Raw genomic sequence first — 27,230 nt, forward strand, 5'->3', positions numbered from 1 at the left:
ATAGTGGTAACTGTGAAAGGGATCTTGCAGTCCTGGTGTACAACCATTTAAATATGAGCCAGCTATGTGCAGCAGCTGCCAAAAAAGCCAACACAGTTCTAGGCTGCATAAACAGAGGGATAGAATCAAGATCACGTGAAGTGTTAATACCACTTTATAATGCCTTGGTAAGGCCACTCTTGGAATACAGCATCCAGTTTTGGTCACCATGATGTAAAAAAGACGCTGAGACTCTAGAAAGAATGCAGAGAAGAGCAACAAAGATGATTAGGGGATTGGAGGCTAAAACATACGATGAAAGGTTGCTGGAATTGGGTATGTCTAGTTTAATGAAAAGAAGGACTAGGGGAGACATGATAGCAGTGTTCCATTATCTCAGGGGCTGCCACAAAAAAGAGGGAGTCAAGCTATTCTCCAAAGCACCTGAGGGTAGGACAAGAAGCAATGGGTGGAAACTAATCAAGGAGAGAAGCAACTTAGAACTAAGGAGAAATTTCCTGACAGTTAGAACAATTAATCAGTGGGACAACTTGCCGCAAGAAGTTATGAATGCTTCAACACTAGAAATTTTTAAGATGTTGGATAATCTTTTGTCTGAAGTGGTGTAGGGTTTCATGCCTGGGCAGGGGGTTGGACTAGAAGACCTCCAAGGTCCCTTCCAACTCTGTTATTCTATTCTAAGTTTGTAAATAATTTGCATGTCACAGCCACCCATATCTATCTCAAACCAACTTGTCTTAATTTAGGCGACGGGGGGCGGGGGGAGATAACCAAAAAACGCCACTTCTTTCAATGAGCAAATGTGCTGCAGCTGCCAAAAAAGCCAACACAATCCTTGGTTGCATAAACAGAGGGATAGAATCAAGATCACGTGAAGTGTTAATACCACTTTATAATGCCTTGGTAAGGCCACACTTGGAATACTGCATTTTGGTTCAGTATACTGAACCAAATACTGCATTTTGGACTCAGTTTTGGTCGCCACGATGTAAAAAAGATGTTGAGACTCTAGAAAGAGTGCAGAGAAGAGCAACAAAGATGATTAGGGGACTGGAGGCTAAAACATACGATGAAAGGTTGCTGGAATTGGGTATGTCTAATTTAATGAAAAGAAGGACTAGGGGAGACATGATAGCAGTGTTCCAATATCTCAGGGGCTTCCACAAAGAAGAGGGAGTCAAGCTATTCTCCAAAGCACATGAGGGTAGAATAAGAAGCAATGGATGGAAACTTATCAAGGAGAGAAGCAATCTAGAACTAAGGAGAATTTTCCTGACAGTTAATCAATGCAACGACTTGCCTCCAGAAGTTGTGGTTGCTCCATCATTGGGGGTTTTAAGAAGAGATTGGACAATGATTTGTCTGAAATAGTGTAGGGCATTCTGCCTGAGTTGGAGGTTGGACTAGAAGTCCTCCAAGGACCCTTCTGTTATTCTGAGAGATGAATATTTCCAATAAGAGGTCTAGGAGCCTGTTTTGCTGAAGGTGTTCCACGGGCACCTAGGATAAAGGTCTTGGGTGGAAAGGCCTGGGAGAGGAGTGCTGAGCCCCAGCAGCTGGGCCCATTTAAGTAGTGGTGAGGCTGCTTCAGCCTGGGCTGCCAGCAGAGCAACAAGGTTTTGCTTGTGTGTTGATTTAGCTTGCAAATTCCAGCCTGGGCAGAAGCCCAATTCCTGTTGCCTTGTGTGCATGCACTGCCAGACCGCACAGCTGTGACCTCTTCCCCCTTCAGAGCATTTGCTGGCAATTTAAAATAGCCTTTAAAGTTCAGCAGCTCTTGGTGGGAAATTTGGATGCTGAAATTCAGACTGCCATAGAGGTTAATGAGTTTTGGAGTCTCCTTTTTCCCCCTTTCCGACGTGAGGATAATAAGTTGCCAACAAACCTGGCATCTCAGCCAGCTTTGTAGGTGTTCCCATCTCAGGAGCTTTCAGGGCACAATGTAGCCTCTGTGTCTCATGTTGGAACTAGACCAATCCTGATTTGTTTAAGCTAGCCTTCCTCAACAGGACAGTATCCAATTATTTGAGGTTCCGGCAGTTGTGTCTGTAGGCACTGTACATGACGAAAACAACAATGCAATATTGTACTGCAAAAGTCACACGCTCCAAATTTTTTGTGACATGCTGCTGCAGTTTGTTGTTAGTTGCAAAGTCGTGTCCAACCCATCGCAACCCCATGGACAATGTCCCTCCAGGCCTTCCTGTCCTCTACCATCCTCTGGAGTCCATTTAAACTCACGGTGACTGCTTCAGTGACTCCATCCAGCCACCTCATTCTCTGTTGTCCCCTTCTTTTGCCCTCAATCTTTCCCAGCATTAGGCTCTTCTCCAGTGAGTCCTTCCTTTTCATTAGGTGGCCAAAGTATTTGAGTTTCGTCTTCAGGAACTGGCTTTCTAAAGAGCAGTCATGATTGATCTCCTCTAGGACTGACTGGTTTTATCTTGCAGTCCTTGCAGTCCAAGGGACTTGCAGGAGTCTTCTCCGGCACCATAGTTCAAAGGCCTCAATTCTTTGGTGCTCAACCATTCTTATGGTCCAACTTTCACAGCCATACGTTGCAACTGGGAAAACCATAGCCTTGGCTATACGCACTTTTGTTGGCAGGGTGATATCTCTACTTTTTAGTACACTGTCTAAATTTGCCATAGCTTTCCTCCCCAGGATCAAGCGTCTTTTAATTTCTTGGCTGCAGTCCCCATCTGCGGTGATCTTGGAGCCCAGGAAAATAAAATCAGTCACTACCTCCATTTCTTCCCCATCTATTTGCCAGGAATTGAGAGGGCTGGATGCTATGATCTTAGTTTTCTTAATGTTGAGTTTTTTCAAGTCAACTTTTGCACTCTCCCACTTCACCCGCATCAAAAGGCTCTTTAGTTCCTCTTCGCTTTCTGCCATTAGAGTGGTATCATCTGCATATCTGAGGTTGTTGATATTTCTCCCAGCAATCTTAATTCCAACTTTTGATTCATTTAGCCCTGCCCTTCTCATTATGTGCTCTGCATAAAGTTAAATAGGCAGGGTGTATACAGTATACAGCCTTGCCGGACTTCTTTCCCAATTTTGAACCAATCGGTGGTTCCGTGTCCAGTTCTCACTGTTGCTTCTTGACCCGCATGTAGGTTTCTCAAGAGACAAATAAGATGGTCTGGTACTCCCATCTCTTTAAGAACTTGACACAATTTGTTGTGATCCACAGAATCAAAGGCTTTAGCATAGTCAACGAAGCAGAAGTAGATGTTTTTCTGGAACTCCCTAGCTTTCTCCATGATCCAGCGTATGTTGGCAATTTGATCTCTAGTTCCTCTGCCTCTTCGAAATCCTGCCTGTACTTCTGTTAGTTCTTGATCCACATACTGCTGGAACCTAGCTTGTAGGATTTTAAGCATAACCTTACTAGCATGTGAAATGAGTGCAATGGTGCGATAGTTCGAACATTCTTTGGCATTGCCTTTCTTTGGAATTGGAATGTAAATTGACCTTTTCTAATCCTATGGCCACTGTTGAGTTTTCCAAAGCTGCCGCAGTTAAGGCATGTCAGATTTTTCAACTTTCCATTTCCAAACATTAGGGGTGCTCAAAAGTTGTGACGTGCCTTGGGGATGGTAAAGATATTTTTGGTTACTTTAATATAATTTAGAGGTTCTTGGTAAGTAACTACATAAATATCATAACTTTTTAGCATTTTGCTTGTTTCATTGCTGCAACGTTGCGCTTCTCATCCAAGAAGCTTCTTTTTTATTTATTAATTTTTTAAAAAAATTTTAATTACTAACATTACAAACAACATATACAATATTTCACCCTGTGCTATACATAAGAAAGGAAGATTTGGTTCTTCGGATATATCCTCATGATCGCCAAAATCCACGTTCTCGGGGTACAGGTACCGAAGCATCCAATTTTCCCAGCGCATAGTCCACGAATGGTTTCCAAATTTTCCAGAAAATATCTTCTTTATAGTCACCATTTCTAATTTTAATATCACATGTCTTTTTATCGTTTAAAGCTAATTTCCACATTTCACAATACCATTCTTCTTTTCTAAAATTCACATCTAATTTCCAATATCTGGCTATTATAATTCTACCCATTATAATCATAATTCTAATCAATTCTTTCTCATATTTTGTTGGTTCTATTTCCTTAATTATCAACAGTAATATAGTTTCTGGTCTCAATATTATTGCTTTCCCCATCATTTCAAATATCATTTCCTCCAATTGTTGCCAAAACTTTTTAACTTTATCACATTTGTACCACATATGTTCATAAGTCCCTAATTCCATATCACATCTCCAACATTGTTTACTAATTTTGTTATCCATCAATGACAATCTTAATGGAGTCAAATACCATTTCCAAACAACCTTATAATTATGCTCTTTAATCCTTACAGATAAAGTCTTCATAATTCTACTCTTCCAATTCACATTCCAATCTAAATCTGATATTTTAATATTAAGTTCTTTTTCCCAATTCATCTTCATCACCCTTTGTGGTTTTCCATCAAAATTTATAATCTTATATATTTTACTAACGAGTCCCTTTAGCCCAATTTCATCTTTCATAATTTGGAATACTAAATGTTCAAATTCAGTTTTACTTCTACTTATCGAACAATTGTCCCTTACCTTCTTAGTCCATTTTTCTATCTGTATTTTTTCAAACCAGCCTAAACCCAATTTTTCAATGATTTCTTTTTTCCTCCTTTCATTTTCTGAAATTTTTAACCAATCTATTATAGTTTGTATATTTTCATCTTCCATTACCCTATCACGACTTATATTAGTTTTAATCGGCCAATTTTCAATTGTCTTCCCTAAGAAAATTATATCTGGAATTAAAATTTTAACAAATTTATTCCAAATTTTACTCAGTCCCTTTAACCAATAGCTATTAATTACACATTTTGATTTTGCTTTATCTAAAAACCATGTTGAGCCAAATCTCTTGATGTCCTTTAATTCTAAATCTCTCCAATGACTATCTTCACCTTTAAATATTTTTACCACAGTCCGAATAGCATAAGCCCAATAATAATTGAGTAGTTTGGGGATTCCTAATCCAATTTCCTTTTGATTTTGATACCACATTTTCTTCACTAATCTAGGTCTTTTCCCACCATTGCAAAATTTATCCAATTTCTTCTGATATCCTTCAGTATCTTTCTCTGTCAAGTTTAACGGTAACATCTCAAATAAAAAATTAAACTTTGGCAATAACATCATCTTACACATTGCAATTCTACCAATTCCAGGTCATGGTTGTCCCAAAGGTGCTTTTTCAGGAGGCAACTGAACTTTCTTGTTTTTTCTTTTGAAGACATTTCGCTTCTCATCCAAGAAGCTTCTTCAGATCAGAGAGGATAGTGGGGAATGGAAGGATTTATATTCCTTGCAGACAGCTGGCAATTCCTTGCAAGTCTGCAAGGAATATAAGAAGCAAAACCTCTTCAAAGAAAGTCCAGTTGCCTCCTGAAAAAGCACCTTTGGGACAACCATGACCTGGATCACTGAGAATCTCTACGGACTCTCTTTTTGAAAGCCTTCATCTTGGGGGCTAAGCAGAATTCAGATGTGGCTCCTGCTTGATTATGAGATCTCCAGGGAATCCATTGACTGTAGGCAAAAAGAAGTGGCAACCCATTGTACCACTGGTGAAGAAACCATGAAATCAACAGGGATCACATTTGACTCAAAGGGGATTTTACTCTCTCTGTGTGTAAAGTGTTCCAGAACCTTTATAAATGACTTGGTCCTCTCTTTGCCTCATTGTACTTAACTTGTTAAGATTCATCACTTGCTTTAGCTACACAAAGAGCATTGCCACATAGGCAGAAGAATCCTGCAGAAGATAAACACTGTTGTTTTTCTCACTTCTGCAAATGGAATCAGAGCTTCTAGTAAACACTTCCTAGAAAGTTTCTACAGTAATGTGACACCGGCGGGCTTTAAGCTCCTGCTGGTTGAAAGCGATTAATATTTATTCTCTGGCGTTGCAATCTGCTGTTTATGCCAGAGCTGGATTGTTGCCCTCTCACACACCACCCACTCCTCAGCCAATGAGATGGCAGTGAGAGACATTCACACAAAAGCGGTGTGTGCTGAAAGACTCTTCGTAGGGATGGGTGTGAAACAAAAGATGTTCTGATGGAAGGCACAACGCTCGGTTCCTGCCTAAAATACTTTTACTCTGATAATATTGACATACTGGGGAAGCTCATTATAATTAAATACCCTTGCTTATTTAAAAATTCAGATGACAGGTAACACAAACTGTATTAAAAAAATGATGGAGTTTAAGCAGTGGATTTGCCCCCTAATTAATTGTAATCCACTTCTTTGAGCCAGGGTGAATTGGTGGCTTGCCTTTTTTAATACCTCCTGGCTTTTTTGTCATGGCTCTGGGGCTAAGATGTTTGCTGAATCATACAGAATAACATACTTGGAAGGGACCTTGGCAGTCTTCTATCCAACCCACTGTTCAAGCAAGAGACCCTACACCAGGGGTGTCAAACTCAAGGCCCGGGGGCCGGATCTGGCCCACAGGGTGCTTAGATCTGGCCTGTGGGGCTGCCCTGGAAACAGCCAAGGACCAGCCCACGGCGGCCCTCCCGAGCTCTGTTTTCACTGGCAAAGGGTTGCAGGAGGCCATCACAGCCAAAAACAGAGCTTGGGAGCCTGTTTTTGCTGGCAGGAGGCCGAGGATCAGTGGTGGGTTGCCCCCCGGTTCGGACCGGTTCGCAAGAACCGGTATAAAAACAGCGGGAGGCCCCGCCCACCGATCCAGATGTCGTCATTGGTGATCTGCGCATGTGCAGAAGCTTCTGCACATGCGCAGAAGCAAGGCATGCACATGAGCAAAGCGAGCGCGCACGCGTGATCCCATTGCAAACTGGTAGTAAAGGTAAGTAGAACCCACCCCTGCCAAGGATTGCAGGAGGCCATCACAGCCGGAAACAGAGCTAGGGAGCTTATTTTCGCTGGCAGAGTGCTCGGGCCACCGCAGGCACCCTCAACCCGAGTGATGTCAAGCTGGCCACGCTCACGCTGGCTACGCCCACCCACCCCCGAGGTCAAACACAACCCTGACGCGGCCCTCAATGAAATCGAGTTTGACACCCCTGCCCTATGCCATTCCAGACAAATTGCTGTCCAACATCTTCTTAAAGAAACCATAGCATTTCATCAGTGATGGAGCACCCACAACTTCTAGAGCCATGCTATTTCACTGATGAATTGTTCTGCAGAAAATTTCTCCTTAGTTCTACGTTGGATCTCTCTTTGTTAAGCTTTCGTCCATTACTTCCTGTCTTGCCTTCAGCGCTTTGGAGAATAGATTGACCCTCTCTTCTCTGTGGCAGCCCTTCAAATATTGGAAGACTCTTTGTTAGAGTAGACATTCCCAGTTCCAGCAACTGGAAGATTGAACTGACAGATTGGAATGTTTGCAGAAAATGTACACAACCAAGACAGGAAGATAGATTTGGAAAAATCTACGTGCAAAGAGGGCTGAAATCAGGGGTGAAATGCTCCCGGTTCGGACCAGATCGCCCGATCCGGTAGCAATGGAGGCAGGTGGTTCAGAGAACCGGTAGCAAAAACCCCTGTCCCCCCCACCCACCCCCGCCCAGCTGAGCTGCACAATCATCAGAGGCTTTTTTTTACTTTTAAAAGCATTTTTTTCTACAACCTCTTCGGCCGAAAAAATGCTTTTAAAAGTAAAAAAAAAAAGCCTCTGATGATCGCGTGGCTCAGCTGGGATCCTCAAAGGCTTTTAAAAGAAAAAAAAACCCTTTTTTCTTTTCTTGGATTCTTTCGATCCAAGCTGAGTTGCCTGATCAGCAGAGACTTTTTTTCTTTTAAATGCCTCTGACGATCCAAGCTGACTTGTTTGATCGTCAGAGGCATTTAAAAGAAAAAAATGTTTCTGCCGATCAGGCAACTCAGCTGGGATCGTCAGAGCCTTTTGAAAGCATTTTTAAAATGCTTTTAAAAGTAAAAAAAAAGAATTGGCCACACCCACCCAGTCACATTACCCCCTCCCACCAAGCCACGCCCACTGGATTTAGATTTCACCACTGGCTGAAATGCTATGATTTTAGAAACATCTTGGATCCTCAAAGTTTGACAGATGGGACTGCAGACAGATGCTGCAGAAAGCTTTGTTCGTTGCTTTAAAATGTCAAGGCTCTGCCCCGTATTATTTCTAGTCACCCACATGTTTATCAAAATGAGCTGCAGAAAATCAGAACTATACGACTGAAAGCTGTCAGGAAATTGCTGTGCCCGCCTCCAGCAGTTTCTGTTGTATTTTAAGTCACTGCTAAAAGAAAGACTAGCCTATGATATATTCACACAAAGCTTTTATCTTCTTTTAAATAGGGGACTCTAATTCTGCCCCAGAGTAGGTGGAGAAAATCTGGGGCGAACAGATTCACAAAGGAAAAGGCAGGAAAAGATCTAATCATTAAACCGTGCAAAGGAAATGCTGCCTACCCCATTGCGCACTCAGTAATTATAAGGTACCCCAAGGAAGAGTCTCAGAAATAGAGAGTTTTTCAGTCTGACGATTTTAAAAGCCAGCTCTAATAAGGAAATTTAAGAATATCTTGGGCAGTGGGAATTGCATCTTTGCTTCCCAGACTGCACAGTCAACAATAACTTTAAGGAAGTTAATTAACATTCCAAAAAGATTGGAATATGTCAAATTTTATTTATTTATTATTATTTTTTTGCAGTACAGGAAAACGTTGAGTGCCTTCCCTGTTAACATTCCTGGTAGCTCTTATTTGGGTTAAGACTTGCTCCCAAAGTTCTGCAAAATTAAAGCAGGTCTCTTGGGATTTTTTCAGCTAGATTGTGCAATTTTGCCTCTTCATGCCAAGAGCTGTCACATTCCTTGCCTTTCCTCTGTTGTCCTCCTGCCACTGTAAACCGTCTTTCCAGTTTAGCAGGCTGTCCTTGTTAAATTCAGAAAGATCTTTATTAGAATTTTTATTATTAGGAGGCATTCAAATGTTAATGGATAACGATAAAAGTGCTGGGACCTGTCATATTAAAACAGATGTTTTGCTGACATAGTGTGTGTTTGTGCTGCGAAAGTTTTGGGGGGCTTCGTACCAGTGGTGAAATCTAAAATTTGTTACTACCAGTTCTGTGAGCGTGGCTTGGTGTGGGGGTAATGTGACTGGGTGCATGTGGCCATTTTTTTTTTTTTTTACTTTTAAAACCATTTTTTCTACAACCTCTTCGGCGAAGAGGTTGTAAAAAAATGCTTTCAAAAGGCTCTGACGATCCAAGCTGAGCTGCCTGATCGGCAGAGGCTTTTAAAAGAAAAAAAGCCTCTGATGATCGCGCGGCTCAGCTGGGCAATGGGGGGGGGGCAGGGATTTTTGCTACCGGTTCTCCGAACCACCCACCTCCATTGCTACCGGATCGGGTGATCTGGTCCAAACCGGGAGCATTTCACCCCTGCTTCGTACCCAATTTGCTTTCAGGCTCAGAGCAAAAAAGTTGTTGCTTTTCTCCAGCATCATGACTGAATTTCTTTGCTTGCTTCTTCTTCTTCTTCTTCTTCTCTTCTTAGGTTTGTCAGTTTGTGATTTCAGTGAACGGGCTCAACGTTCTCCATGCAGATTACAGGACTGTGAGCAACCTCATCTTAACCGGTCCTCGAACCATCGTCATGGAAGTGATGGAAGAAATTGAGCCCTGAGGTGGATGCTTGACCTGCCGCTCCATCGTTGTGGATTCAGCCCCTGTCCAAACACAAGCAACATCATACAAGGGGATAAAAACATACTTTTTCTCAGAGATCAATTTTGCCTTCTAAGTACTTTCCTCTCCTCTTTAATAATAGGGTTTTTCAATGGATGTAGTCTTAAGACCATGGGTACGGGTTGGCGAGTCTAAACTAAAGAAGCACAAATCAGCTTGTACTACACAAAGGAACTCTTGCATATCCAAGTCTTGGCAAGCTTAGATGGTCAATCTTACAGATGGGCAAGATCTGATGCAGCTGTGAAATCTCTTATTAGGAATCATGTTTGTGCCAATCTCTTCAACGTTGTCTTGCTTTCCTTTTAATTCATGTTTTCATTTGTGATTGTATAGAACGAGCCCAGTTTTTCCATTGCATCGTCTCCAGACACATTATGTCCATAACTTCTAGAATTCCTAGCCAGAAGAAACAACAACTGAATTGGCTGAGAATTCAAGAAGTCGATGTCCAATTTTTTTGGAGCATGCCCAGATACTAGCTTTGATTTGAAAGATCTGGTAACAATTTCAGTTCAAATGTATAGCTAGACGTAAACTAAGGATTGTTACACATTTGGTACCAAGGAAGACCCTGTTCTATTTCTTGGACGAGTTATGGAACAGGAAGCAAGTGGACATTTTAAACATGCCATCTTTGCATAATTATGTCTGTTCTGTAACTTGGCTAATCTTGAAAAGCTAAACCAGTCAGATCTGGTTAGTTCTTTAATAGGAAATCACTAACAAATCCTGGGTCTAGGTTTTAGACCGGGAAGTTGAGAAACTGTCTCAAAAGAAAATGACGGTAAATTACTTTAATATGGTTGCCAACAAAATGATATGGTTGTATCCATGTAAATTTATCAGGTTCAATTCAAGGGAATCTTTATCTTTTTATCTCCGAAGATGGAGAAGAAACTTTATCAGTTACAATTCTGCCATCACCTTGATGAAAATCTCACTTCTGTATTAGAAGAGCAGACACAATTCACTCCCTACTACACACCACATGGTCCAGCCTTGTTCATACAGAATAACAGAATTGCAACGTACTTGAAGGTCTTCTAATCCAACCCCCTACTCATGCTGGAGACCCTATACCAGTGACGGCTAACCTTTTTATCCTCGGGTGGCAAAAGTGTGTGCGTGCACGCAATAGCACTCGTGTGCGTACCCACACCCATAATCCAATGACTCCCATGCACACCCCACCCCCTGCGCATGCACGCACAATCCCCCCCACACTGCCCCCCCGTGCAGATGCATGCGACCCTCCCACGCTCCCATACACACACGCATGTACGCGCAACCCCCTTCCCCCCGTGCTCCTAGCAGTCCTCCCTGAAGCCTCCGGAGATCGGAAACAACCCGTTTCCGGACTTCCGGTAGGCCTGTTTTTCGCCCTCCCAGAGCCTCCGCGTGAGCCCTGTACTTACCTGGCATCCAAAACAGGCTGCGTGGAGACTCCTGGGAGGGGGAGGGCAGCATGGGCATATGCGCGTCTCCCGCATGTACGGCAGAGACCCAAAAATCAGCTGGCCAGCAGGAGGCGCACAGTGGAGCTGTTCTACGGCGACACCTTGTGTGCCCGCAGAAATGGCTCTGTGTGCCACCTGTGGCACACATACCATAGGTTCGCCATCACATCCCTCTACCATTTCAGACAAGTGGTTGTCCAGTTTCTTCTTAAAACCTCAGGCAAAGACAAGCGATTTCACTGATTAATTGTTCTGTCAGGAAATTTCTACTTATTTCTAAGTTGGATCTCTCCTTGATTAGTTTCCATCCATTGCTTCTTGTTCAGTATGAGCCCTGGTGGTGCAGTGGTTAGAATACAGTATTGCAGGCTAACTCACTGCTCACTGCCAGGAGTTCGATGCTGACTGGCTCAAGGTTGACTCAGCCTTCCATCCTTCCGAGGTGGGTAAAATGAGGACCCAGATTGTTGGGGACAATATGCTGACTCTGTAAACCGCTTAGTGAGGGCTGTAAAGCACTGTGAAGCGGTATATAAGTCTAAGTGCTATTGCTATTGCCATGTGCTACATATTTCTGGTATTATAGTGTGAGCCATCATTTTACACTATAATTTGGCTAACAAGCACTTTGTTACAATTTAGATCCTTTTTTTATAAATCAGGTGGGTAAATATAGACGCCATAATTTTAAGACATCCAAGATTCCAAGATACTGTTTTGAATACATCTATGATATTGCAAAAAGCAAACCAATCTACTCTTTGTCAGTTGCAGAAACCTAAGCAAATAAAGTGGAATCTTATAAGCCATGCAGATAAATGTACATTAATCATGGTTAGCATTCTTTAATCTATCTGTTAATTATGCCCCTGCTAGGAATAAAGACCCCCACTGATATTCTTTTGAGTCCTGATCAACTTGCCACGAGAAGCTGTGATTCACACATTTCATCTGTCCCTAATAAGATCTCCAGTGGCCAACCTAGAGCTGAAATTAATTGTGTGAATGCACTTATCAAACACAATTTTTCGTACACATAATAGCCACAGGGAAAGGTTGATATTGGGAACATGGCAAGGAGAAAGAAATAATTTAACTCTTCTCACTAAATATTTTAGAGCTTCTATAGTTTAAACCAGGGCTCTCCAACCTTGGCAACTTTTAAGACTTGTGGACTTCAACTCCACTGAAGCTGAGGGAGTTGAAGTCCACAAGTCTTTAATTTTGTTTTATTTTATTTTTTTTTAAATATTTTTTATTTATTTTTGACATAAAAAGATGTTGTTTTATGTTTTATGTCAAAAATAAATTGAAGTGCACAAGTCTTAAAGCTACCAAGGTTGGAGACCCCTGGTTCAGAACAGGGGTCTCCAACCTTTGCAGATTGGTGGCCCAGTGGAGGGGCTGAGGGGGGCTGGCGCAATTGGCGGGCTGGCAGCTCAACTTACATGAGTGGCAGCCCAGTTTTGAATAGGCCATGGCCTGCTAATGAGCACCTGGTTTAGAAGAAACTTCCATCGATACCTGTGGGAACTTTTCTGATAATGGACATATTTATTGGGCATTGTGAGGAAAAGCAAAAGGCCTCTCAGCTCTAATTTAGCTGCAGTGAATGTAGGCTCTCTTACAGTATTTACCGGGGAAGGAAGACTTAGGGCAGAAAGGTGAAGGAAATCTGGCCTTCATATTTCAGCTGAGTCACACACGGATTGTGTTCACACAACACTATCAGGTCTGGTAAAGATTTGGATCATTCAGAGAAATCATTAAGTATATGTAGTACAGGTAATCTTCAAATAAGCACCACAACTGAGTCTGGAAATCCAGTCATAACTTGAGGCACCCATGTGACCAGACCTGTTGTTGTTTTTAACATTCTGTGGAGTGGTTTTTAAACAAATGGCACAGTCATTAAGTGAATCCATTCTTCTGAAGGGGCTTTTTTGTCAGAAACTGGCAAAAATGACAAAAGCCAACCAAACCAACTGCAAATTGTTTGTTACCCAAAATGTAGGCATATGACTGCAGGGATGGGGTGGGGAGTTAGGCATTTTACGATGGACGAAAGTGTATTATAGACCATAAAGCACCCATTCCAAGACAGTGGAAACTCGGAACAGTCCTAAATTGACCAGTCCTAAATTGAGGACTTACCTACATTAACCTTAATTAGTTTCCTATGGCTTTGTGTGAATCCAGCCTTTTTAGTTTTTTTTATGATTCGGTTTATTATAGGTATCCAGAAAAAAAAATGTTTAATTCTGAACTCAGAATTAGGGTTCAGGTGAACATAACTGACTTCTAATAATTAATCTTGCATTAAGTCATTAATGGTCTTTAAAGTCAACTGAAGATGTTCAGTCATTTGTCTTTCCACAAAATTATACCATCTCCACCATGTTATAATTTGCAGCATTAACCACTGAAATGTCTCCTCTCCGTGCATGACCATAGCCAGGGATGGGATTCAGCCAGTTTGGACAGATTCAGGAGAACCGGATACTAATTTTACATCTGGTTCGCCAAACCGGTAGTTGCAAGGACTGGCTGACTCTGTCCACCGCACCCCACCCCTCCCAGGAGTCTCCATGTGGCCCATTTTGGATGCCAGGTAAGTGCAGCGCTTGCACGGAGGCTCTGGGAGGGCAAAAAATGGACCTCCCAGAAGTTCCAGAAGTCTGGAGGGCCTCCGGAGCCCAGGAGAGGCTGTTTTTGCCCTCCCGAAGGCTTGAGGAAAACCTTCGGAGCCTGGGGAGGGGCGAAAACGGGCCTACTGGAAGTCCAGAAACAGGCCCCTTTCTGGCCTCCAGAGGGCCTCCAGAGCCCAGTGGAATTCATTTTTGCCCTCCCGCAGGCCCCCCAAAAATCCTCCGGAGCCTGGGGAGGGTGAAAACAACCCTCCCCCCCCAGTGGTGCAGGAGACCGAGTAGGCCATGCCCCCATGGCCATACTCACCCAGCAACCAGGCAGAGAACCGGTTTCTGAAATTTTTCAATCCCTTCCCTGGCCGTAGCATCCATGCCACCTAACTTTCCATATGAAAGGTGGCTTCCTAATAATCCAGCTATAACAAATCTCTTACAGCACCAAGTTTAAACACTTTCTCAAGAAACGAGGCTGTAAGGTGCCCCTTTGCCAACTTCTGAAACCCCAATAATTTAAGATTTTCAATACAACCACTTAACCAGGCCACACAAAGTCTTAGCGAGTATTTTGGGGCGGCAAGATCCCACACCGTATCTTGATTTACACCCCCTTTTAATTGGAGCTGTGTCTTTCAAGGGAGTCCTTTAGCATTCATTTTTCTCTGCCTTGATGCCAAAATCAATGGAAGCCTTTGAAAACAAAAAACAAAAAACGGAATTTAAAGCGGTAGTCTTCAGCGACAGGCAGACATTCATTAACTCAAAAGGACTTTTGTACAGTTTGGGTAAAAAGAGTGGATTTGCCGAATTTTTAGCTGGCAGCATTTCGGAAGCACTTAAGATAGGGAACGCTGCAAGCATAACTGCCTTCAAATGTGTCTCTTGACACTGTGGTTGCGTTTAAAGGAGTACGACATTTACTTTTTGAACTCTTTCATCCTTTCTTTTCAGAAATGGTTGTGGAAAAGGTCAAACGAAAGTCTGAAGTCTAATGGAGAACTGATATTGTAAAATGAAGTAGAGTCGGGTCCTTCCCCCACCCCCACCCTCTGACACCCCCACCCCCCCAATATTTGAATTGAAAAATAAATGATTTGATCTATTCCATTGCCTTCACTGCAGATCTGTCTGATCTACACCTGTTAGACAGAAGAAAGCTTTTCTTAAATCCCTTTGAGCTCAGATAATCTATTGTCTTTTTTTAAAGCTGGTGTTTAAATTCATGAGCTATGTGGCTGTTAGATCGAACAATTAAAATCTCAGGTTTTAAACCTTGTTTCTGGCAAGGAGAAAGGAGAAATTCATTTAGTTTGCATTTGAATATGAACATTCCTAAGACTTTAATTAGAAGTTAGGAAATAACTGAAACTTGGCTAACATTCTGAATGGGCACCTTTCCAATGTTTGCAATGCAACAATTTTTTTTTTTTTTTTAAAGATTATTAAGGGAAGTCTATACAAAGTGCATATAAGACAGTAAAGCTCATAGATACACTGAGGGGAAATTACTTGCAGAAAGCGCCGACATTAGCAAAATTGCAAAGAAAAATAACGCGGTTTTCAAGAAATGTGCACGTCGATGCACCCAAATCTTGGTATTAGCTTTTTGAAAATACAGGAAGTCCTTGACTTACGACCACAATTGGGCATAAAATTTCCATCGCTAAACAAGACAGTGATAAAGTGAGTTTCATCCAGTTTGGTGACCTTTCTTGCCACAGTTCTTAAGGGAATCATTGCAGTTATTAAGCTTAATAAATAACACGGTTTTTAAGTGAATCTGGCTTTTCAATTGACTTGGCTTGTCAAAAGGTCACGAAAAGTGATCACATGACCCCGGGACATGCAATTGTCATAAATACATGCCAGTTGCCAAGCATCCAAATTTTGATCACGTGACCCTGGGGGTACTGCAACTGGTATAAGCAGTTTAAAACTTTAGCAAGGGGTTCTCTGTCCAGTTGCTGGGTAGTCGTGGCCTAGTTGGCCTCCTGCACCATGGCGGGGGGGGGGGGGGCATTTTTTCCCTCCCTGGGCTCCGGAGGCTTTCTTCGAGCCTCCAGGAGGATGAAAATGGCCTCCCCAGGCTCCGGAGTCCCTCTGGAGGCCTCAAACGGGCCCATTTCTGGCCTTCCCAAACTTCCAGTAGGCCCGTTTTTCGCCCTCTCCAAGCCTCCGCATGCGCCCTGCAAAACAAGCCACATGGGGACTCCTGGGAGGGGTGGGATGGGTGGGGCGGGGCCAGCCAGGAGTGGGGTTCTCCGAACTGCACAGAATCTTAGCTAGAGGTTCTCCCGAACCTCTGCGAACCCCCAGCAGCCCACCCCGGGCATAAGTGTGAAAAAAGGCCATAAGCCACTTTTTTCGGTCTGGTTATAATTTCGAACGGTCACTAAACGAATAGTTGTAAGTCGAGGACTACCTGTATCAATTAACAAACTGAACTTGACCCAAGGCACTGGAAGGAAACTCGAAATTATCAGATTTACCGGTCGGTCCGTGGTTTCAAAATGAATCTTGTGGAGAATGGAGGGGAGGACAATTTGATAATGGTCAGCAAATTTTTAAAACAAACATATAACATTTCAGTAAGTGGCAGGAGAAATGTGGCTAGTGTTGAATCTGAACAGATATATTTTATATATATATATATATATGTGTGTGTGTGTATAGTTAATATTTCGGGTTTCTTCCCGTGTAATTGTGGATATATCCCTAAAAGGGTAGAAGCGACGTTTCGACAGAATCCCATCTGCCATCATCAGGCTTATGTCAGCAGTCTTTTGCAGTAACTGCCGTTGCTATTTCAAATCTGGTGCTGGTATTCTGGGATGGCTCCACCTTTTCATTCTGATTGGTTGGGAGTCCCAGTATGTGTTTATTGGCTTGGCTTTGGGTGTATGGTCGGTTTTTCTCCACTAGGGATTCTGTTGAAACGTCGCTTCTACCCTTTTAGGGATATATCCACAATTACACGGGAAGAAACCCGAAATATTAACTATACACACATACACACCCGCCGCCCTTCTCCGGAGACTCAGGGCGGCTTACAATGCGTTAAGCAATATTTGCATTTGTTCAATTACATGACATCTCAATTCAGCTTTGACAAACGTGCCATGAATTTTATTTGAATGTATATCTATTTATATACTTTCCAGAAAAGTGTGTAAGCTTTACAAAACAAGAATTCTGGACTGGTACTGGTACTATATATAAACTGATCACATTTTTAAAATAAACTTTTAAAAAAAAAATTGCCAAGGGTTTTGAAGACCTATGCAGATGGACATTGTAGAATAGGACATTCTCAGCTGTTATGAACAATCAGAGATTTATTGTGTGCACCCACAGTGTTGATATTCAAAGATTATATCCCCATATATCAGAAATACTAACTTATCTCAGTTACACGGGATTACACAGGATTTGTAAGAATATGAACGACCAACATTTGATGCTAAAAATCAGCCCTAACAGTACTTCTATTTACTAGGTAGGAGCTAAAAAAAAAGATGCAAACTTTTTCTTTACTGTTAAAGTTGGTAACAACCTCTCGCACTTTTGGTTGTATAGGTAGCGCAGGTGGTTCTCGACTTACAACCACTCATTTAGTGACCCTTCGAAGTTAACAATGTCACTGAGAAAAATGATTTATGACTGATCCTCACACATGCCGCTGTTGCCACACCCTCAGAATTTGTTTCTTCTGTTGCATTGTGAAACAATTATGCAGCTTCATTACAGGTAGTCCTTGACTTCCAACAGTTCATTTAGTGACCTTTTGAACTTACAACGACATTGAAAAAAAGTGACTTATGAACCATTTTTTCACACTTACCATTGCAGCATCCCCATGGTCAGGTGATCAAATTTTGGACGCTTGGCAACGGATTCATATTTATGACGGTTGCAGTGTCACATAATCCCCTTTTGCGACCTTCTGATGAGTAAAGTCAATCGGGAAGCCAGATTCACTTAACAACCATGTTAACTAACTTAACAATTGCACTGATTCACTTAACAACTATGGCAAGAACGGTCATAAAATGGGGTAAAATTCGCTTAACAAATGTCTCGCTTAGCAACAAAAAAGTTGGGCTGCATTGTGATCATAAGTCATTGACTACCTGCATTATAGTAATAGTTGCATAGTGACAGAGACAACTGCAGGACACAGTGCCGTCCTATGTGTAAATATAGAGCTTCAACTACCCATGACTTACGTCATATCAATGCAACAAGCACCACACTCAGGGAACATATAGTAGGATAAGTGCTTCGACACATTTTCCTCATGTGGTTTTTCCCTCAGCTCCACTTTTTCTCTTGACTGATCTTTGGAGAACTTGTGGTTTCTATGTTCTGCCAAGTGTAACATATTTCAAAACTGCAGTTGTGTGGGATTTGACTTGCAAAATATTATTGAAGGAAGCTAGGCAAATCCAGCTGCAGGGTTTTTAATTTGGTGTTGTGAAACTGACTTCGATTCTGAAATTGATTAGATAGGATTTCCTGAGAAATGGAAAAACTCCTCCAAGAACCAGAGAGCTTTGGTGTTTGAGGCGGCATAAACCAACTATCCAAACAAACCAGTGATGTGTGTATGGTGGAACAACAGGCCATGTATGAGGGAATAAATATTAACAAATTTGGGCGTCCAGTTCTGGACTGCAAAAATTATCACCACAAGATGACAGCAGATGATACGGAATATTCTTGCTCTTTGTTGCTCTCTAGTGGTCATATGAAGTTTTGCAGCCCATAGTGATTGTCTGTCATCAGTGTGACCAAAAAGATGACGCTGTAGCTTTCGATGTGCCCCTTGACACAAGTAAATAAAGCTTTTTGATTAAATGGGAGCTTTCTGTTCTGTCCCCCATCCTCACTCAGACAAATGCAATATCCAACACACCTGCCAATAATGTATTGTATAAACTGACCAGAATTCCTGGCAGACGAGAGTTCTGGTAGCTACTTGTAAAACGCCTGCCAAATCCAATTAGCATTCCCAAAAAGCAGGAGAGGCCTTATCTGCAGTCTGTTTCCAGAGCGACAAATTATCCACAAGAGTTTAGTCCAAAATATATCTGAGCCGAAGTGCAGGATTCACGATGTGACTCTTTAGAGTTTAAACGTTTGTCCGTCACAAAGCCTGCCGAGCAATTACGCCCCCTTTTATCCCTTGTGGGGTGTGGCTCAGTGACTCAGTTCAATCCATGGTCCTCCCACACCTCTTCCTTTGCTTGCACGCACTTCTCCCTTCGACGCTGCCTGGGATCAAGCCAGCATTCATCAGTATCACTCTCTATCAATGGGTGCTCCAAAATGCCTTCCTCCTGGCACATCCCAGGCTGTTCCTCCTGGCCTTCGGATGGAACCCGAGGCATTGCCAGAGAGTCCTGGAGAGGGAAGCCTTGCCAGTTCCTCCCCCTCACCTTCTGAGTCCTCTTCCTCCATGAGGACAGGCTCGGGAGTCGGAGTCACAACACTTTCTAAAATGTTCCTGTCAAATAGTTAAACCCCTTTTGGGATTCAGGGATCTGGGAAAAATACACATTTTAGCACAGAGCTTCCATACACTCCAGTATTACATGTTTGCAAAGAATTGTTTGCTCGTCTTACACACCCTCTGATCAACAATGGGATATTTGTTTAGTTTGATTTTTTTAAAAAAATAGCCCTCCAGGATGAACCCGAGATTCCACAGAACTATTGCAGCGAGACGATTCCTTCTTCTCCTTCTCCTTCTCCTTCTCCTTCTCCTTCTCCTTCTCCTTCTCCTTCTCCTTCTCCTTCTCCTTCTCCTTCTCCTTCTCCTTCTCCTTCTCCTTCTCCTTCTCCTTCTCCTTCTCCTTCTCCTTCTTCTTCTTCTTCTTCTTCTTCTTCTTCTTCTTCTTCTTCCTTAACTTGCCATTTTATTAGAAGATAAAGAGAAAACAGATACTCTCATTAAGTCTCTAGAATGTGGGCTTGGAGCCAAAACTGGCAGGCTTGCGTGGGTGGGGGAAAACGATCTTCAACTCTGGTTAACCACCCTTGTTTCCACTCTGCAGACTTTCAACAAAACAAATAAGGAGGCCACGAGTTGTGGGAAAATGGCTTGCTTTATCCATTCCGTGCACATACAGTAGTGGCCAAAATTGTGGAAACCTTTTGGGAAAAGGGTATTTTGAGGTTTGATGGCTAATAACACCAGGTTTTTGTTTTTTTTTTAATTTCAAGATAATCATATTCCACAGCTGGAATGGCCTGGGAATAGCCCAGACCTTAACCCAATTGAAAGTCTATGGAGCCGACTAAAGAAACTTGTTAGTCAGAAGCGGCCCAGCAATAAAACCCAGTTAACAGAAGGAATCATTCAATCTTGGTTTCACATTATAACAGCTGCAGAACTAAAAGACTTGGTTCACTCCATGGGAAGACGTTGTAAAGCCGTAATTCATGCTAAAAGTTACCCAACTAAGTATTAACTGACATGGTGATAATTTTTGTATATCTCGTTTTTTCTATGGTGATAATTTTTGTATATCTCATTTTTTTCTACGTGTTTCACTTTTCTTCTTTATACTGTTAACTGCTATTCTAATAGCAAATCCTTCAAAAAAGTTATTGCATTACATTCTTGATTAAATTATCTTTCTATTGATATATAATTTTATGGCACTACTCCCCAAAAAAGTGGTGTTATTAGCTACCGAATTTTTCGGAGTATAAAACGCACCTTTCCCCCCAAAAAAAGAGGGTGAAAATCTGGGTATGTCTTATACTCCGAATGTAGCCCTGCCCAGCTTCTCGAACGGAGGTTTCAGAGGCTGAAAAAAGCATCAGAAAAGAAGCTTCAGAAAAGAAGCCCCGAAACAGAGCTTCAGAGGCTTTTTTTTCTGAAGCTCTGTTTCGGAGGCTTTCAGAGGCAGGAAAAAAACTTTTTTTCTGAAACAGAGTTTCAGAAGTTTCAGAGGCAGAAAAAAAAGCAAAAAAAAGCAAGGCACAGAGCTCACAACCAAGGAGCCTGTTGCTAAAATTCACCTCTGGGAACAGCTGATTGGGGGTATTCCAAGAGGCCAATCCACCTGCCAATCAGCTTTTTTCTTATTTTCCTCCCCAAAAACTAAGGCGCGTCTTATACTCTGAAAAATACGGTAGTTTTAGAAAATACACTTTTCCCAAAAGGTTTCCACAATTTTGGCCACTACTGTAGCTTTCAACATTTCATATCTTCAGATAAGAGGAACCCAGTTACACATAGTCCTCAACTGGGACTGGAATTTCTGTTGCAAAGCAAGTGTGGTTGAGTCACACCCAATGCTATGACCTTTTTTTTGCCATGGTCATTAAGCAAATCTCTGCAGTTGTTAACTGAATCCAACTTTCTCCATTGATCTTGCTTGTTGGAAGCTGGCTGGGAAGATCAAATGGTGATCATGTGATCCTGTAGATCCTGAAGCTGCTGTATACAGACGCCTTTTGCCAAGTGCCTCAATGATGAATTTCTGACCAGAGGATGGTTGTGTAGAAAGTTAGCATCCACCCCTCTTAGAAGAGTGAAGTATTTTAGGAAATATTAAAAAGGCAGAATATTATATTTTCCCTAAAGGAGAAACAGGTTTCTAAAGCCAGAAACTCAGAGCCACAGTTCCCTGCCCACAAGCAGCTACTAAGCTGAGGCCAGCTTTTAGAAATGCAGATTTGGTAATCCACTCAAGATAGGATATTTTGAACAAAGGTAGAATGGTAGGATTAGCCCTCACTCAAGATCCAAACCAGGACGAAGCCATTAAGACACAATAGGAATTGCCCACAGAATACAAGCATTACATCATCACCCTCCAAGTTTCAACCAAACTTAACTCAGACAGCCTCAGCTATGACCCCTGCATAGCCCCATGGGAATCTGACAGCAACCAATAGAATACATGCTCTTGCCACAGGAATAGGAAGCTCAAGTTCAAAGCCCAGAAAGAGTATAATTAACCCTCACTCTCCATGTGGTCAGATGCCCAGAACTTCAAAACCCATGTGGTCCTGTCCATCAATAAACCATCTTTCCAATCAGCCTCCATGTTTCCAGTGTCTTTCTCCCCACTCGGAACTGAACCAGATGGATATTTCTTCCAATAGTTGTAAGTATGAGAACTGGGCCAAAATCACTTTTTTTCAGTGCCATTGAATTGAATGTGTTGGAGGTGACCAGGCTGAGCCTGAGGGAGGAGTCAAAGGCGTCATAAGTCATGAGTCCCTTCATGCTCACAGGAGATCTAAGTCCAGCTGTCAGGCCTGCCCCAACTGGATCGCCCCCTTAGGGAAGAAAGACCCTCAACTCCATTTGATTTGTGGTGATAGGTTATTTTACTAAAGGGTGCCGGTTGCAGTAAAATCAGGCTAGAACTAAATTTCCCACGTGGAAAGCATACGGGCTTTTCCCCTCAATTTGACCCTTCCCTCCTTGACCAATCTATTTCCAACCAATGGGTGAATATCGAGGTGTTTGGAGAACATGCGGTGTTTGGAGCAATCGGCATTCCATTCTCAAGCGTCCCCAGCTCCTCTGAGTCCTTGAAGACTGGCACAAACTGGTTCAAAGCATCCCTGGTCTTCCTCAGGTGTCATTCCCCTCTCTCAGTTTCCCAGCACTCTGCTAATACACGTTTATTGCCGTTTGTTTCCCCTCACACCAGCTTTTGATGGCAGGATGCCGATGAGGCTTGGAGACAAAGCTGACAGAACTGACACGAGCCCACCTTGAACGTCTTTCTTATCTCCCGCTTATTTCCCTCAACTGTTAGTTGGTCAGATTCTTGCAGAGAGCTTAAGCTTGCAATAAATCTCTATACTCATTTGAACTGCCCGAATCTCCTGATTTCCTCGGACAGAACGGTCTCTAAACAACATGGTTGCAATCATACAGACCATCACAACCTGCCAATGACTACCTGTCATTAACTACTTCAGCTTCAACCACAAGAATACACGAACACACAATAGTTACAAATTTAAGGTAAGCTGCTCCAAACTCGATTGCACAAAATAGGACTTCAGCAACAGAGTGGTCAACGCCTGGGATGCACTACCTGACTCTGTTGTTACATCCTCAAACCCCCATAACTTTAACCTTAAACTGTCTACTGTTGACCTCACCCCATTCCTAAGAGGTCTGTAAGGGGCGTGCAGAAGCACACCAGCGTGCCTACTGTCCAGGGGCGGGTTTCAAAATCTGTCACTACCGGTTCACCCATGGATGCGCTTGCGTGCAATGCTTCTGCACATGTGCAGAAGCATCCGGGTGGGTGGGTGGAGCCTCCTGCCACCACTGCTACCAGTTCGCCTGAACTGGGGTGAACCGGTAGGAACCCACCATTGCTACCGTCCCTGTCCTACTGTCCCCATTTCCTGTGTTCATATCCATGTTTATACTTATACCTGTTATCTCGTACATGTTTGACAACCTAACTAACTAACTAAATAAATAAAATAAAACCTTTCTTCTCCCATTATGCATTGCTGTAAGCTCCTGCCTTCCCATTCTCATGTTTTGTTACCTGGGTACGGACCTGGGTATTTGCAAGACCGCCTTCTGCCGCCGATTGCCTCCCACCGACCAGTACGCTCCCACAGAGAGGGACTCCTCAGGGTGCCGTTGGCCAAGCAGTGTCGGCTGGCGACCCCCAGGGGGAGGGCCTTCTCTGTGGCAGCACCTGCCCTCTGGAATGATTTGCCCCCGGAGATACGAAGGATACCAGATCTCCGGGCCTTTCGCCGTGACCTAAAAACTTTTCCATCAAGCAAGGCTGGCGTGAACCCCCCCCACCTTTTTAGCTCTTTTTAGCTTTTTAAGTGTAAATTGGGTTTTAATTGGATTGTTTTAAATTGTGGGCCAAAGCTGTATAATTCTTTTAATAGATTTTAAATTTTGTATTGGTATGTTTTTATCCTTGGCTGTGCACCGCCCTGAGTCCAATAGGAGAAGGGCGGTATATAAATTGAATAAATAATAATAATAATAATAATAATAATAATAATAATAATAATAATAATAATAATAATTAAACGCGTTGCCTCTGCTGTTCTAGTTTCAGAAACCGGGCAATTTCACTTCCAACCTTCCTCCACCACACCTGAAGGCTACCGCAAGGCAAGCTAAGGAAGCAGAGATGGGGGTGGTAAGCGTCAATATGCTAGGAGCCTCCCTCTGTCTTGCAATATTTCACTGGTGTGAAAGATAATTTTATTTGCAGTCATTTATCCGACTCTGGCACACTAGTAAGTGAAATGTCTTAGCCTGAGGGGTGTGTCTGGAGTTTGTGTGGGCGTGTTTTAAAGATTAAATACAGTGTTCACCCTCATAAAATATGTGCTTTCCTCAAAAGAGAAAGGAACTTTGGTAGCACCTTCAAGGCTAAATCAAGTTTATTAGGGCATAAACTCACTGCATACTGGCCTATGTGTGTAATACAGGTAGTCCTCAACCTACGACCACAATTGAGCCCCAGATTTACGTTGCTAAGTGAGAAATTTGTTAAGTGAGTTTTGGCCCATTTTACAACTTTTCTTTCCACGGTTGTTAAGTGAATCACTGCAGCTGTTAAATTAGTAACGTGGTTGTTAAGTGAATCTGGCTTCCTGTTTGACTTTTTTTGTCAGAAGGGGATCACATAACCCCGGGACACCGCAGCAGTCATAAATGTGAGTCAGTTGTCGAGCATCTGAATGGTAACCACAAGACCATGGGGATGCTGCAATGGCCATAAGTGTGAAAAATGGTCATAAGTCGTTCTTTTTCAGTGCCATTGTAACTTTGAATGGTCACTAAGAGAACTGTTGTAAATCGAGGACTACCTTTATAAAATCTGTTAGGTTTCCTTGGGATGGAGATCAGGTGTCTGCAGGTTTTTGAAACAAAGGTAATAGAGACAGGATAAGGGTTGGCAATTGGAAAGGAAAATAGAAAAGTCTGTGCCAGTATAAATTTCTGTCATTTTAAGGTTAGGTGTTCAGCACTTGGGGAAAGGCCCTTCTATTGGCAGCAGATTAACAGATTAACAGAGTTGGAAGGGACCTTGTAGGTCATCTAATCCAAGCAGGAGACCCTACACCAATTTTTGACAGATGGCAGTCCAGTCTCTTCTTGAAAGCTTCCAGTGATGAAGCTCCCACAACTTCCGAAGGCAACTTCTGTTCCATGGGTTGATTGTTTTCACTGTCAGAAAATTTCTCCTTATTTCTAGGTTGAACCTCTCCTCAATCAGATTCTATCCATTATTCCTTGTCTGGCCTTCAGGGGCTTTGGAAAATAGGTTGATCCCTTCCTCTCTGTGACATCCCCTCAGTGGAACACTGCTATCATGTCTTCTCTGGTCCTTCTCTTCACTAGACTAGCCATGCCCAGTTCCTGTAACCGTTCTTCATATATTTTAGTCTCCAGTCCCCTAATGATCTTGGTTGCTCTTCTCTGCACTCTTTCTAGAGTCTCAACATCTTTTTTATAGTTGATGACCAAGCTGGATACAGTACTCTACGTGTGGTCTTACGAAGGCTTTATAGAGTGGAATTAGTACCTCACTTGATCTTGATGGAATCCCTCTGCTAATGCAATTTAAGATTACATTGGCTTTTTTTGGCTGCCGCCACAGGGACCTCAGAATTTCAAACCTTTCTTCCAGATCCTTTTAGAAATATTTCTTGCATGCAAAATACCTGCACGACCGCTCAGCTTCCATTCTGACTCTGCACTACATCCTACAGCATCTTGAATCTCCAAAGACCTACTGTATGCAAGGGTCCTCTTTGTAGACATCAGCTCAGCATTCAATACCATCATCCCAGATATTCTTCTAACTAAACTAAATCAGCTAGCTGTACCTGACCACACTTGTAAATGGATCATAAGCTTACTAACAGACAGGAAGCAGCAGGTGAAGTTAGGCAAAATCACATCAGATACCTGTACAATTAGCACAGGAGCTCCCCAGGGCTGTGTGCTCTCTCCACTTCTCTTCTCTCTATACACCAATGACTGCATCTCAAAAGATCCCTCTGTTAAAGTACTGAAGTTTGCAGATGATACAACAGTGATTGGTCTCATTCGAGACAATGACGAATCTGCATACAGACAGGAGGTTGAACAATTAGCCTTGTGGTGCAACCGGAACAATAAAATACACTCAAAACAGGGGTGAAATGCTCCCAGTTCGGACCGGATCACCCGATCCGGTAGCGATGGAGGCGGGTGGTTCGGAGAGCCAGTAGCAAAAATCCCTGCCCCCGCTCCCCATGCCCAGCTGAGCCACACAATCATCAGAGGCTTTTTTTTTTTTACTTTTAAAAACATTTTTTCTACTACCTCTTCGGCTGAAAAAATGCTTTTAAAACTAAAAAAAAAAAAGCCTCTGATGATCACACGGCTCAGCTGGGATCCTCAAAGGCTTTTAAAAGAAAAAAAAATCTTTTTTCTTTTAAATGCCTCTGACGATCCAAGCTGAGTTGCTGGATCGTCAGAGGCATTTAAAAGAAAAAAAGTCTCTGCCGATCAGGCAACTCAGCTGGGATCGTCAGAGCCTTTTGAAAGCATTTTTTTTACAGCCGAAGAGGTTGTAGAAAAAATGGTTTTAAAAGTAAATATTTAAAAAAATGGCCATGCCCACCCAGTCACATTACCCCACACACACACCAAGCCACACCCACAGAACCGGTAGTAAGAAATTTTAGATTTCACCACTGACTCAAAACATAAAAATGGTACTAGATTTTAGGAGAAACCATCCTATACTACCACCTCTTACAATACTAGACAATACAGTATCAAGAGGAAAGACCTTCAAGTTTCTAGGTTCTATCATATCTCAAGGCTTAAAATGGACACCTAACTTCAAAAATGTCATCAAAAAAGCACAGCAAAGAATGTTCTTTCTGCACCAACTCAGAAAGCTCAAACTGCCCAAGGAGCTCCTGATACAGTTCTACAGAGGAATTATTGAGTCTGTCATTTGCACCTCTATAACTGTCTGGTTGGCTCTGCAACTAAACAAGACAGACACAGACTTCAGAGGATAATTAGAACTGCAGAAAAAACAATTGCTACCAACCTGCCTTCCATTGAGGAGCTGTATACTGCACGAGTCAAAAAGAGGGCTGTGAAAATATCTACAGACCCCTCGCATCCTGGACATAAATTGTTTCAACTCCTACCCTCTAAAAGACGCTATAGGGCACTGCATGCAGAACAATTAGACACAAGGACAATTTTTTTCCCGAATACCATCCCTCTGCTAAACAAACAATTCCCTCAACACTGTCAAACTATTTACTAAGACTGTATTACTATTATTCTTCTCATCCTTCCTATT

The 27,230-nt window shown here is 42.4% G+C and overlaps 1 protein-coding gene across 6 annotated transcripts in view; it reads left to right on the plus strand.

Moving 5' to 3' along the window:
* Window positions 1-12,051, plus strand: part of DEPTOR (DEP domain containing MTOR interacting protein) — a 100,396-nt gene extending 88,345 nt beyond the window's left edge. For all 6 annotated transcript variants that reach the window (XM_034422234.3, XM_034422231.3, XM_087890884.1 and 3 more), the window contains exon 10: window positions 9,592-12,051. In XM_034422234.3, coding sequence (XP_034278125.2) covers window positions 9,592-9,720 — 129 coding nt within the window. In that variant the 3' untranslated portion in view covers window positions 9,721-12,051. The remainder of the gene's footprint in view (window positions 1-9,591) is intronic.
* The last annotated feature ends 15,179 nt before the right edge of the window (window positions 12,052-27,230 follow it).

Source organism: Pantherophis guttatus, chromosome 3, assembly GCF_059756535.1.
Source record: "Pantherophis guttatus breed Tessera chromosome 3, ASM5975653v1, whole genome shotgun sequence".
Taxonomy (NCBI): Eukaryota; Metazoa; Chordata; class Lepidosauria; order Squamata; family Colubridae; genus Pantherophis; species Pantherophis guttatus.